This window comes from Protopterus annectens, chromosome 1.part2 (genome assembly GCF_019279795.1).
Source record: "Protopterus annectens isolate FY-2018-M chromosome 1.part2, PAN1.0, whole genome shotgun sequence".
NCBI lineage: Eukaryota > Metazoa > Chordata > Ceratodontiformes > Protopteridae > Protopterus > Protopterus annectens.
In genome coordinates, this window is record NC_056727.1 from 592973220 (window position 1) to 592986536 (window position 13317).

Sequence of the window (13317 nt, forward strand, 5' to 3'; positions counted from 1 at the left end):
AACAGGTTATGGGCTGTATTCCCGCCTACGAAGTTTAAATAGGGCTGATTTCCCGCACTTTGCCGTGATTGGACAATTTTGGAAATGCTAAGCTATGGGCAAACCCACTAAGCTAAGGTGAGCATTATTTAAAGGGGTAGATGCTAAGCACTGCTTACAATGCGTAAATTCACTTAGCCACACTAATTATTTATTTGTTTATTTATTTTACATTTATTTACTGGGATAGTCCGACTGGATACATGTCCATTTTCAGCGGATGCCTGGGGAGAAAAGCTCCACAAAGACAAACTTACATAGATTACACAGAAGTTAGCAAACAATTATAAAAACAAAGTGACTATATACAATGGGTTAGTAGTGTTCCCTAGTAGGGAATCACAATTGTCATGGACAGACAGTTAAAAGCAAGAGACATCAGATTGGAAGCAGAGCTTGGTGATGTAGTTACAAGTTATGATAATTGCAGAATATGCTTTTAGTTTATAACTTAATCAGGGTTGGTACATGGGCATAGCCAATTCACTTTGAGATACTGTTTGAGTTTCTTTTGAAGAGACATTTGGAGGATTGTAGGATTATATAGTTTGGTAACGAATTCCAGGTTTTGCCAATGAAGTTGGCAAACAGGGATTCACCAGCAGAGTTATTAGCTTTGTGGGTTTGGACCAGTAGTTTATAGGCTGACCGTAGGGATCTTAGATTGCTATATGGCTTAATAATATTTTTAAGTGAGGGGGGTATCCTCTGGGTGGTACATAATTTTGTATGCTATTAAGAGTTGATTGAATTGAATTAAGCTGGGCAGTTCTAGCCACTCTAGTTGTTTAAGGTTCTGGCAGTGGTGGGTTCTATAGGTGGAGCCAGTGGCAAATTTGGCAATATGATTGTAGCTATGGGACAGCTTACCTATTTCGGATTTGTTGAGGTTTGAGAGTACAGGCGAGGCATGTAAAAGAGTAGAGAGTAGGTGTGATCAATTGCAGTCCTAGCCAGTGGGATTAAACATGTCTTGTTTCTATACAGTGATCCAAGCTTCTTGTTGATGGTCTGTATGTTTTTGTTGACCTGTAGGTCAAATTTGAGATTATTGTCTATGATAACCCCTAGCAGTTTGGTGTGATTATCTGGGGAAATAGTGGTACCATTGTTAGATGTGACAGATAATGAAAGTGTGGTGGATCTGCTAGTGGGAGAGAAGAGTAGTTTAGTTTTATTGGGGTTCAAAAGTAGACATTGATTGGTGAGCCAGATGTCCTTCATGGATGCATCTGCAGTCATAACAAATGGGTTGTCCTGTCGTCAGGCAGCCCTTCGGTCAGCCGGATTCCAAAGTCTGGGTCCGGCTTCGGCTGATGTCGCACTTCACCCGACGTCATCTCTGCTGGTCTTCGGGTATAAAGGCATCAGCCGATGCCATTTTCCTCAGTCTTTCTTGCCGCGTGGCGAAGCAGAAGCTGTTCGCAAGTGCGGTCGGTCAGATCCAGAGATTACTACTACCGAATACTACTTGAAGACTTCTAAAAGCTAAGTACCCGTTGGGGACTCTTTCTTGCCTCAGCCGATGTCAGAAAAAGTCAATAACTGTTTAACTTGTGGGAAACAAATACCTCATAAAGATTTCCACTCTTACTGTTTGCCTTGCTTAGGCCCAGACCACGACGTAGCAGCCTGTTCGGCCTGTGCTTCCTTCAACCGACGAACGCTTAGGCGTCGGTCGGAGTTTGCTGAACAGTTTTTCGGCTCAGATTTTGCGTACATTATGCCGTTGGATCCTCCGACTACCCAAATTGTTAAAAAACGCAAAGAAAAAGACCGACACTCGCGGTCCACGGTTTTGGCCGAAACCACGGTTAAGCAAGCCGCGAGTGTCTCGGTTTCGGCCAAAACCGAGCAAACTGGTCAATGGAGCCACTGGATAGCAGGCTTGTTGAGGGAAATAGATTTTAGTGAAAGAATGAGAAGTTCATTGTTGACCATGTCAAAGGCTTTTGAGAGGTCAAGAAAGAGGGCAGAGGTTAGCCTATTGTCATTCCTGTTTTGGTTTATGGCAGTAGTAAAGGAAAGGAGGGCTGAGGTGGTGCTGTGGTATGGCCTGAAACCATGCTGGGAGTCGGATAGTAAGGTATTCTGTGAAAGATATTGCATTAGTTGCTTGTGTACGCATTTCTCCATTACTTTGGCTAGTGGGGAAAGAATGGCAATAGGTCTATAGTTGGATATGTCTGAGGAGCCTACCACCTTTATGGAGTGGGATGACATGATATGTTGTCCAGAGGGAGGGGATAGCATTTTCAGATAAGGTTCTGTTGATGAGGATAGATATGGATATGCAATGGCATCTGCAGCTATTTGCAGGTACTCTGCAGGGAGGTGGTTAGCAGTGGGGGTGGTAGGTTTTAGATGTGTTTTGATAAAACTAGTGGATATTAATTGGAAGCCAAATTCCAGGTGATTATTAGGTAGATTAGGCATGTGGTTTAAGTTAGAGGGGGTTAGTTGATTTGCTTGGGATTGGATTGTTTCAGTGAAAAAGTTATTAAAGGCGCTAGCTATTGTCTCTGGTGAACTATGGGTGTAGTTAACCGGTATTGGGGTGGTGGAATGACCTGGACAAAGTAGTTGATTTAAGCCTGCCCAGAACTTTTGAGGGTTGTTGTGGTGTTTTTGTAGATTTTAGTAGAAGGTTTTTTTATCCAGTAAAAAAAGATTTTTTTGTATCATTCCTGAGTTGATGATATTTTAGATGGTCAAGTGGGGCTTTGGTTGTTCTCCAGCTGGCCCAGGCTCTGTTTCTAGTTTTGATTTTTGCTTTGGTATCTTTTGTGAGCCATGGTGCTGTATTTGATCTAGTTTTTATTGTACGTGCTGGAGCATGGGAATCAAGGATACTTAGGAATTTAGTGTTAAAGTGATCTATGGCCTCCTCTAATGTTAGATTTTTTAGTTTTGAACAGTCAACTGCTTTTAATTAATTTTAGAATATAGCAGCATCAAAGTTTTTCCTGTTTCTAAATGTTTTATATTTGGGCTGGTGAGGGTTTCCTGCCTTATGTTTTATGATATAGGTTAGACAATGGTTGCTGAGGTCATCAGAGTACCAGCTGTGTACAGTTGGAGTTGGTTATTAACTAGGATCCAGTCTAGAATACTCTCCTCGTTGGTTGGTTTGTTTATCCAAGTGGGAGAGGTTATGGTCTGTTTAAACCCAGATACGTTTATATGAGTGAGGGGGGTCGGAGGAGCAGGGGTGCCAGTCGTCGTTAAAATCACCAAGAACTATGGTTTCTTGGGGATAGCTAGTGGATAACCAGTAAAGGAGATGATCTAGGGTATTTAGGTTGTTGCCTGGTGGAATGTATGCACAGACGATGTTCAAGTGTTTGTTTTGGTTAATCTGTAGCTTGGTTATGAGGAGTTCCGCGTTATTTAATTGGGGAGGTTGAATGGTGTCTCTGTTAACGGTTAGAGTATTTTTGTAAAGGACTGCTATCCCACCTCCTTTCCTTGTAGCACGGTCTAACCGGTGAATATTGTATCCTGGAGGTAGTATTTCATTGTCAGTAGTACTGGGTTTTAGACAGGTTTCCGTAAGGCACATAATGTCTGGGGAGTGGGTTGCTAGGAGGGCGTGTAGGTTGGGAATCTTATTGTTAATACTTCTAATGTTTAGGTGAAATACTAGGAGGGAACTGGTGGGGAGTATTCATGGGTAGCTTGACTGTGGGGGTTGTGGTAGGGGAGTGGAGGTTATTGGGTGTGGGTGGGCCAGGGTTGGGATAATTGTCTCCATGTGTTATAAGGTTATAGTGACAGGATATTCTGAGCTTTAGGAGTTTGTTTATAAGCTTTATATAGTCTTTGTCTTTAGGATTATGTTTTATGGCTGCACAGAGGTGGTATTTTATAGAGGGTGGTATATTTGGTGTGCAGGGGAAGGTAAAGTGTTTGGTGTTATTTGTGAAGTTGTGGGTGTCTGTTTGACCATTTGGGTAGTGAATACCATGGTCAAGTGTTTGTTCATAAGCAGTGAGATGGTAAAATAGAAACAGTATAGGCATTTGGGTAATTAGTGTTTTTTTGCTCGTTTGCATTTTGATAGGGGGCGAGCCAAATTTGATGGCTGACTGTGCTAACAGGGTGTGGAAGAATGAGAAAGAAGGAAATTGGTTAAGGGGGCAGGGTTGCTCAGTGATGTGTGAGGTGCTGATTGGTACTTATCAGGAGAGGAGTGGTAAAGTCTGGTTTAAATTTAGCACTAGTGGAGGAGCGGGACTAACACCAACTCTGAGAGTTACCTTGAGCTTTTGGTTTGGTTTGTATGATTGTATGTAAGCAGTGTTTTTGGCTGTACTTTAATTTGTTTTATTCTTTTTTAATTTTACACCAATTTTCAGGCTAATTTTAATTGGATCCTAGGGGTAAACTAGCAAATGTAGTCAATAAGGGGGGAGCGAATTTACTTTACCAAATAAAAAAGTAAATGCTTGGGACTGGAACACTTTGAGTATAAGGCTGATTTAAAGTAGTATATCCCAATCTAGTGGCAATTGGCTAGATCCCCTCACTGTTGTGCATACACCATTAAGCCTCAACAGTTTACAAAAACTAAATTGTAGTTCACCTATTACAATTGAAAAGCAGGAGGGAGTCAGGTTCTTGCTTCCCAGAGGTTTAAGTTAGTTAAGATAGCCAGCTTCAGTGGAGAAGGTAGAAATTGCTTTATGCAGTGAATCCCGGGTGGGGGGTCACTCAGGAAAGAAACCTGTGCAATTGTGCAGGCACAACGAACAGAGGAGTAGGGAAGATACAACAGCTACAGGATGAAATGAATGTCTTGCTTAGCATTTACATTTAAGCAATGATTACACTGGCTCGGCTTAGCTGAGCACAACTTAGCATTGTTCAGCTTTCATTTTATGCACTGTCATGATTGTGGACTTCATTCCTCATTAATGACAGGTTATCTAATATATGTTGACCTTCTAAAACATCCCCCTATGTGCTTTCATGACATTACATTTTGTGTGACTATACTGTATGGGACACTTGTGTTTATATGAGGGTTTCAAAGATTTAGTACACTGACACCTCACATCTGGACCTACTGCACTATTCTGGTTGAAAAATATATGTTACTTACTACCTAATTATAAAAAAAAATGTACTGCTTTCACGTGTAAAATGTGAATTGGCTTCAGTGGGGATTGAATCAGGAACGACGACTTGCAAAGCAAACGCTCTAACCACTTCACCATTTATGCTTTGTTTATTTTTGAAGTATATTCCTATTTAGCTCCTTGTGATGTGTAGCTAGGCTAAGCATAGCTGCACGGCAGGCACACACGCTCAGCTATGCTTAAACTTTATTATGGACAGAAAAAAAATGAAATAGATGTTTCATTTTTTTACTGTAGGGGTATGCACATTGCTTTCTGCAGCAATGATCAGGGGAAAGCCTTGACAAATGAAACAAACAGGGACAGCTTTTAAATATTGCTCTTACTAACTTAGAAAGTTGATACAATAATGCTTTTGCATTGACTTTTGATCCAGCTCAGTGGACCTTCCCGGTAAACAAATGGATTGATACATTACATAACTAAACATGAGGTATGCTCCATGGACTAACAGTAGTGTCCATGGATACATAACTCTCGCTGCATATGAATTGGCGTACAGCAATTCTGGAATGCAGGGGGTGTGTGTATTGTGAGAGCTGAGCTCTCGGACACACCCCCCTGCGCTGGTACACAGATCCATGTCCTTGTAAGAGCTGAGCAGCGTGCCTTCATTAATATTCAAGGCGCACTGCCGCTCTACATGGACACGAACCCTTCCATGCAAGAACAGCTTATTCTTGCACAGAAGTTTTGTGAATCCCAGGGATTGTCTTCCATTTAATCTGTTTTGTAGAGTTTCTTCTGTAGAATAAAGCATTTTGCAAGGGAAGTTTCTTGAATCCCGGGGATTGTCTTGGATTTAATCTGTTTTGTAGAGTCTCTTCTGTAAAATAAAGGATTTTGCAAGAGTGTATAATGAAAAACAAATGTGTTCAGTCCAGAAGCCAAATTGGTTTCACCACAGCTCTCCTACAGAACATGTGGGTGCCCTCACCCTAACACTATGACCGGGCTCTACCCTGTTGCACTGAGTATGCTCATTCAATTTTAATTTGTATCCTGTCTACACTAGCATTACTTATTGGATAGTATTTCCAAGGCTGTAGGTGTTTTTGCTACAGTAGTCGTACAGTGGATGTTTGGTAGGACCCTGCACCCTCTCTTTTTTTGGATTCATAACTTGAGGCGATTCCTGATCAGGTAAAGACTGCAAGGACAAGAATGCAAAAAATCTGAGAGTTGTGTGAGGTACTCTTCATAATAGTAGATGACTGAATTATCATTGTACTTGCAGTGTAAATTCCTTCTCCCTACCTACAGTGTAAATTATTCAAGTCAATATTTTTTACTATTTCCTTTTGTTGAGTTTTAGTGCTACACTCGAATGCACATGTTTTTGTTTCTGGGTTGAAAGGTGACTAAAGCTCTTGATGGCTTTAATTAGCTTGTACCATTTTTGTTTAGTGTTGTATTTAATGTGTTGAAAAGATGTAGCTGTGACATAATGTATCTGGACTGGCTCTTTCAGAACTTTGCTGGTGTATGCATTGCTGGAAAAATCTCTTTGCCACTTTAACATTGTGATGTTTTTCCTTGTGAGAGAGGCAAGTTTGCAGTGATTTATTGGAACTTAGGTTCGTAGGTTGGTACTAGGCTATTGGCCCTAGGGGCCTATACAAGACTCGCCATAACAATTCCCTGGCTATTTCTTCCCACAATATTTACTTCCCTGGACCCCTGTCTAGCAGGGCGACTGACGTGATCCCCAGGGTGAATTTACTATCTCCCATCCAATCGTCAAGGTTTCTTTTGAAGAGGGCCAAAGAGGCACTCTGTTTGACATGTATGGGCAGTCTATTCAGAGTCTGGGGAGTCTCTGGGTCAGGAACCTATCCCTCCAGCATGTTTTGTTCATTGTGATGACAAGGTTAAGATCCCTGGAGCGTGTGGCTCTGAGGGGTTGGGATTTTTTTAAGTGTAGCATGTCCAACAGCTCTGGGTTTGACATGACCTTGTATGTTGAGCAGAGATTGCCTCTGAGTAGACGATATGTGACAGAGTTTTTTTAGACAGTCAGCATCAGCATAAGGCATCTGCTTTAGGCCTGTGATTCTTTTAGTGAGGTATTTCTGCAGCCTTTCCAGTTGTTGCAGATGCCCTTGAGAGGTACATACCAAATGGGGCGTTGTATTCTATAATGGGTCTAATGAGGGATGAGTACAGTGGGACAGTGACTTCCTTTTTACTGGATGAAAAGCCCTTAGAGATGAAGTGTGCCACAAAGAAGGATTTCCTGACTGTTGTGGCATTGTGGTTATCGAGGGTGAGACCACTGTCCACCTGTGTCCCTAAGTCTCTTAATCACACTTTTGGTGTTTAGTGTACTGCCACCTATGTGGTAATTCACGGGTACATGTTTTTTTCCCAAAGGGGATAGATTAATAGAGATCTTTGTTATACACACTGCTTCTGGTATCAAGGGTTTTGGGGGTGGGGGGGTCTACATCCTGTTTCTGGTGTATTGAACGTCATTGGTAATGCTGCTCAGGCATGTAGCCGGGATACATGGTATTGTATACAAGCTTTCAGACCAATCTGTGAACCACATCCTCCCTCATAGTCATCCAAACTTATTTGTATATCACACTCTTATGCTTCCACCTCCTTTCAAAACTAATGGCCTTTTTGTCTGCCTTAAGTGTATCCTAAGTATATAGTTAAGATGTGGCATCTTTATGAAAGTTTATACATTTTTAATGGTATAGCTAGTAATGCAGCACACATCATGCAAGGCAATTATTTTCTGTGCTGACTTGCTTGTTGTATTTTATGTATTTTAAAATGGATAATTTGATGGCCTGTGCACCAGTAAAGTAAAATGTTTTTCCCCTTCCGTGTATTAAATAGTGCATGGCCGGCTACACTAGCTGTGCAGCTGATTTTTCACAGGGATGTTGGCTGAAAGATCTAGAGAGGTGTAGCTTCTGTTGGTTGGATTATGCTAATTTGATTGAAAACTTGGACCTAGATCCTCCCAGCAGCACTATCTGTGTTACTACTGTGTAAGTAAATAAATGAATGAAAGCCTGTACTTTCCATAAGCATGAACAGTAATGCAACCAAGTAAAGACTCGAAAGCCAAGGGTGATTTGTTCATCAACATTTATAGTGAATACCTGACAAACTGTACTGTTTTGGAAGACTCTTGCTTACATTATAAAAACTGAATGTATTCTGTTCTTCTCCCAGTAGTACACAGAGCATTACCATCACTGTAATCATAGCTAATGCATTTGAATTGGCTTTTTATTTTTGGATGCTGTCTGTACTACATTAGCTGCAGGCCACTACATTTTCTCTACCTTCACGTTTCTCTCTTTTTTTTTCCCTTTTTTAAGCATGTGTGTCTTTTTAACTGTGTAAAATGAACTGTGACACTAATTGTTTTGATTTCTCCACCAACTGTCTGTTTTGAACTTAGAAAGCTATGGAAGGATTAGTGGAATCTGGAAATTTTAATCTTAATTTTCTTTTTAATTAAGATGCAGCCTGCTTTTTACATGCTGTATTGGTGATATACATATCTTTTAATAAAACTGTCTCCTAGTTTTGTTACTTTTTTGTAACAAATTTGTGTATGATATTGTCATCATGTATTCGCTATGGTCATTACTGAGGAAATGTTTTATACTTAGGTTAATCCCAGTCCTCAAAGGCCACCATCCTTTCCTGGGACACCTATTATGAACTCACCAGCAAGTGGAGCACCAGTGCCACCAGCAGCAGCACCACCACCAACTGTTACACGATTTGGGCCACCATTACCCAAAGGACAGTATGGTCCTCGTATTCCACCTCCAGGTATGGGAACGTCTTTTTATGTTTTAGGATTGACTGAGTTTTGATAATGTGCAGTTTAGGTGCATCTGTATCTGCTTCGCTGGAATTTGTGTGTTTGTTTGATGGTGCTTATGTTTTTTTTTTTTGTTTGTTTGTTTTTAATTAATGGTTGATGTTTTAGTGTTATACCAAATGCTTAGTTTTTGACTTTTAGCCATCTTTAAATGACAATGCAGAAACATCCCATTCAAAAGGCCAGCTGTAAGACTTGGTCAGTGATTCAGGCAAAAGTGCAACACAAAAGTGAGTTTCCGATTCCAAGCTTAAGGTATGTATTCTTAGCTGTTCTTGTAAATCAACTGCTTCATTCTTCAACTTTGCCTGGGTTGTCAACCTCTGTGAGGTCATTGGCTCTGTTGTCAACTTTGAATGTGATTAAGGAACCAATTTCCCAGTCTTTGTTGCTTGAAAGTAAAACCGACTTAATTCTCAGTTGCTTCTTGTTCACCTGTGCTCATGGAAGCACCATTGGCAGAAGAGGAGCAGCCCACTTAATCCTTCTGTCACTTTACTTCTGAACTTGGATCCAGTGGGTCATATCCATTTGCCCACCCCAAGTAATTGGACACTAAGTGATGAGTGATGTAAGTCCCAACTCCTTGTTGAAAGGTAAAAAAAAAAAAAAGACTTGATAGTGCAAGACCCCAAACTAAGAAACTTAACATGTGTAATAGTATATACATGTCTGTCTGTCTGTATGTGTATGTATATATATATATATATATATATATATATACAAATGCCTTTTAAAAAGAAAAAAAAATATGTATATATATATATATATATATATATATATATATATATATATATATATATATAGCAGTCGAAGGAAAGAATTGCACCCTACACACACATATATATATATATATATATTTTTTTTTTTTTTTTTTTCAAAAGGCATTTGTCGACTCTGTTTTAGCCAACCGAGATTGTAAAGTAAAAGGAGATTCTGCTATTCCCTAGTGATGTGCAGTGTCAGAGTTGGTATATATATATATATATATATATATATATATATATAAAAATAATTAGCAGTGGTTGCTGGGGTATAGAGGACCTTGCCCCTTGCAGAAGAGTTTTTTTTTTCTGTTTTGTTTTTTTTTTTCAGTCCAGTGTTGGTTTGATGCTTTTTTGTTCGGGAGTTACGGCAATTACAGACTTCATATACGTTTCCCATTAATCACTTAAATTTTCTCATTTCTGTGGATCGCACTTCTCCCCAAACTTAACAATGGGACTCAACATTGTATCCGATGAAGAGTAAATTTGCATGGTTCAGATAAGTTCTCGTTCAAAAGTTTTCCCCTTGAGTCTTAGCATTTTTTAAGACTGTAGACTGCCTGGGAGAAAGTAATGGTTGACCTTTAGCAGAATTGCCATCTCCAAAGAAAACACAACTCCAAATGATGAGGCTGAAGCAATTTAAATATGCTGATTAACACACCCCCCATGCTGTTGACCATAAATAAGGATGTAATGCAGGTTGCCTTTCAACATCTTGACACAGAGGAACCTGCTTGCAAAAGAACAGATAGAATGTTCAAGGGGGCAGTAGACAGGCCAGGTCTCTGAAATGACTGAAAGGCTGATCTATTACAATTTCCCCTTCTTACTCCTTTCAGAAGACTATTCATTTGGCTGCACTATATGCCAGTAGGGAATGTGGACTGGTAGACAAATGCCAAGGAGCCATTAACTTTTTAAACTGTTTAGCACATGTGAGTTCTTGGCAAATCTGCATCCTATGTTAGATGAAAGCTACTGCCTTTATGTATGTGTGTGTATATATATATATATATATATATATATATATATATATATATATATATATATATATATATATATATATATATATATATATTTATGTGTGTGTGTGTGTGTGTGTATGTATATATATATATATATATATATATATATATATATATGTGCGTCCCATTCATATGAGCAAACCTTCATTTGTAACTGAGCTCTCCATACAGCGCAGAACAGGAAGATTTCCCTTTTCCTCACCGGAGTTGGTATATATAAATAGCAAGGTGTGGGGGGGAGCGTGCCCCCCCTGCTACAACCGTTCAGGTAATTTGTTTTCTTTTTTATTACTTTTTTATTGGATGTTCGAACTTTCAAAAGTTTGATCATATGGTCTGGGCCATATGAAAGTCGAACTTTTGAAAGTTCGATCATCTGAAGTAGACCCATATATATATATATATATATATATATATATATATATGCACCAGTGGGGGGGGGGTGATAGAAGTTTAAAAAATTAAATGTCATAGCAGGTAAAATTGGTGTGCACCTATTGAAATGTGCTTATATTACTGCAGATGCATCACCTAGTACCTGTACTACAGATAAGGTTTTGTACACACATTCGTGGCTCAGGACAACATTGTATCATATGGAAGTAAAAGCTCAATTACTTGTTGCAGCATTCTTCATGGATGCCATTTTTGATAAACTGACTGACAGTATAACTGAGACTTGGAGCAAAAGGAGAAGCCAAGTGCTGTCAAGACAGAAACCCTTGGGAAGCAGTTTCATTCTGTGGATTACATCACATCAGAACTCTTGTGGTAGGTAAATCATATTCAACTAAATCCCTGTCTCCGTCTTTCTCCTCCTATTCAGAGTCAGGCTGTAACAGCTGATGCATCAGACTTTGCCTGTGGAGCAGTTTCCAAGAGATCAGAGTTCAGGGAATTTGGGATTCCCACTTCAGAAAAGAATCACTTCATCCTCAAAGAAATAATGACCCTGCTAAAAGCATTAAAAGCCTTGAATAAGCTGTGGATTCCAGGACCACTGTTAGTGATTAGACGCAGCACCACAGTTACATGGTGTGTAAACCAGAAGAGCCAGGTCTTACCTCGTGGGCAGAGTAGTCAGGGTTATCTGGGAGTTAGCAAATCAACATAGTCCGTCTCTTTAGGCAATCTACATTCCATCTGAGCAGAACACTATTGCAGACACACTGAGCAGGTCCTGGACAGATCACACAAATGGGTGTTATACCCCGAGGTCTACCAGGAGATTGTTTACCTGCTCCATAATTTGAACTGTCTGCCTGCATTCCCAACAAACAGTTACAGAAATTCTTTGCCAGGACTCAACATACAGGAGTGGAAAACAGATGTCTTTTCTTTCCCATGGACATCAATGTTTCTCTTTGTCTTTCCCTGCTTTACAGTGATTACCAGACTCTTACCAAAGATCAGGAGGGATTCTCCTAAGAAGCTTCTGAGAGTTCCCTTTTGGACCAAGCAACATTGGTTCTCTCCACTTGGTCAGAGGCAGATGTTCTTCATTCCACATTGCTGCAGTCCTAACCATTGGGTAGTCCGCTGTCCAGTCGGCCCGAATACCAAAGTATATGGCTGACGTCGGTCAAGACGCATTAGACTGATGTCAGGACGTCAGGGTACTAATGCGCATGACCGACGTCATATCCTCAGTCTTTTTTGCCGCATGGTCCGATGCAGAAGCAGTTTTGCGAGTGCAGGTTGGCGTTCTGAAAACTTTCCGAAGTCGGAGTTTCAGACCGAATCAAAGTTGGCTAAGTACCCGTTGGGAACATTTTGGTTTTTTCTTGCCTCAGTATTTAACCGGATGTCAGAAAAAGTGAATAATTGTATTTCTTGTGGGAAGCAGATACCTCATAGGGATTACCATACTTTGTGTATACCTTGTTTAGGGCCTGAGCACGACGTTGTTGGTTGCCGCTCTTGTGCTAGATTTAACAAACGCACTATTAAGAGAAGGTTAGACTGTGCCAGGTTAGTGTTTGGGAAGCGTTGTAATTATAAAATGCCGTCGGATGCTCCGGCCGCTTCGTCCAAAAAGTGCAAGGACAAAACTGCAAAGCCTAGGGTTGATGAACCGGCAGTCCCGGACGTCGGTTCTTTAGAAGGCTCAGTGGAGCCAGAGGTTTTGCCAGGAGTTTCTTTGGAGTCTCAGGTAGAGACTTTACTGTTACAGGATGTGCCTTCTCAGGAGGTAGGCCAGGCTGAGGGGCTTCTCAGGTAACTGTTCTTCCCTCTCTTCCCAAGGTAGTTAGAGCCTCTCCTTCTGTTTCCAAAACTTCTTTGAGAGGTAGGCCAAGTTTAGCTTCAGTGGGGCTTCTCCTAGCACTTCAGGTTCTGTGCCTAAGAAACATATGCTTAAAATGGCAGAAGATTTAATTACTATGATTAGAGGCTCCATGCCCCCTCCTGATAAGAGGCCTAGGGTGGAACCTGAGTTTGAGACTTTGAACAGTGTTCAGAGGCTTCTGAGTCTTCGGTGGAAGACT

The 13317-nt window shown here is 40.5% G+C and overlaps 1 protein-coding gene across 1 annotated transcript in view; it reads left to right on the plus strand.

Moving 5' to 3' along the window:
* MIA3 (MIA SH3 domain ER export factor 3) overlaps window positions 1-13317 on the plus strand; it is a 1691550-nt gene that overhangs the window by 1657263 nt on the left and 20970 nt on the right. Inside the window, exon 26 of the mRNA XM_044060179.1 lies at window positions 8819-8984. Coding sequence (XP_043916114.1) covers window positions 8819-8984 — 166 coding nt within the window. The remainder of the gene's footprint in view (window positions 1-8818; window positions 8985-13317) is intronic.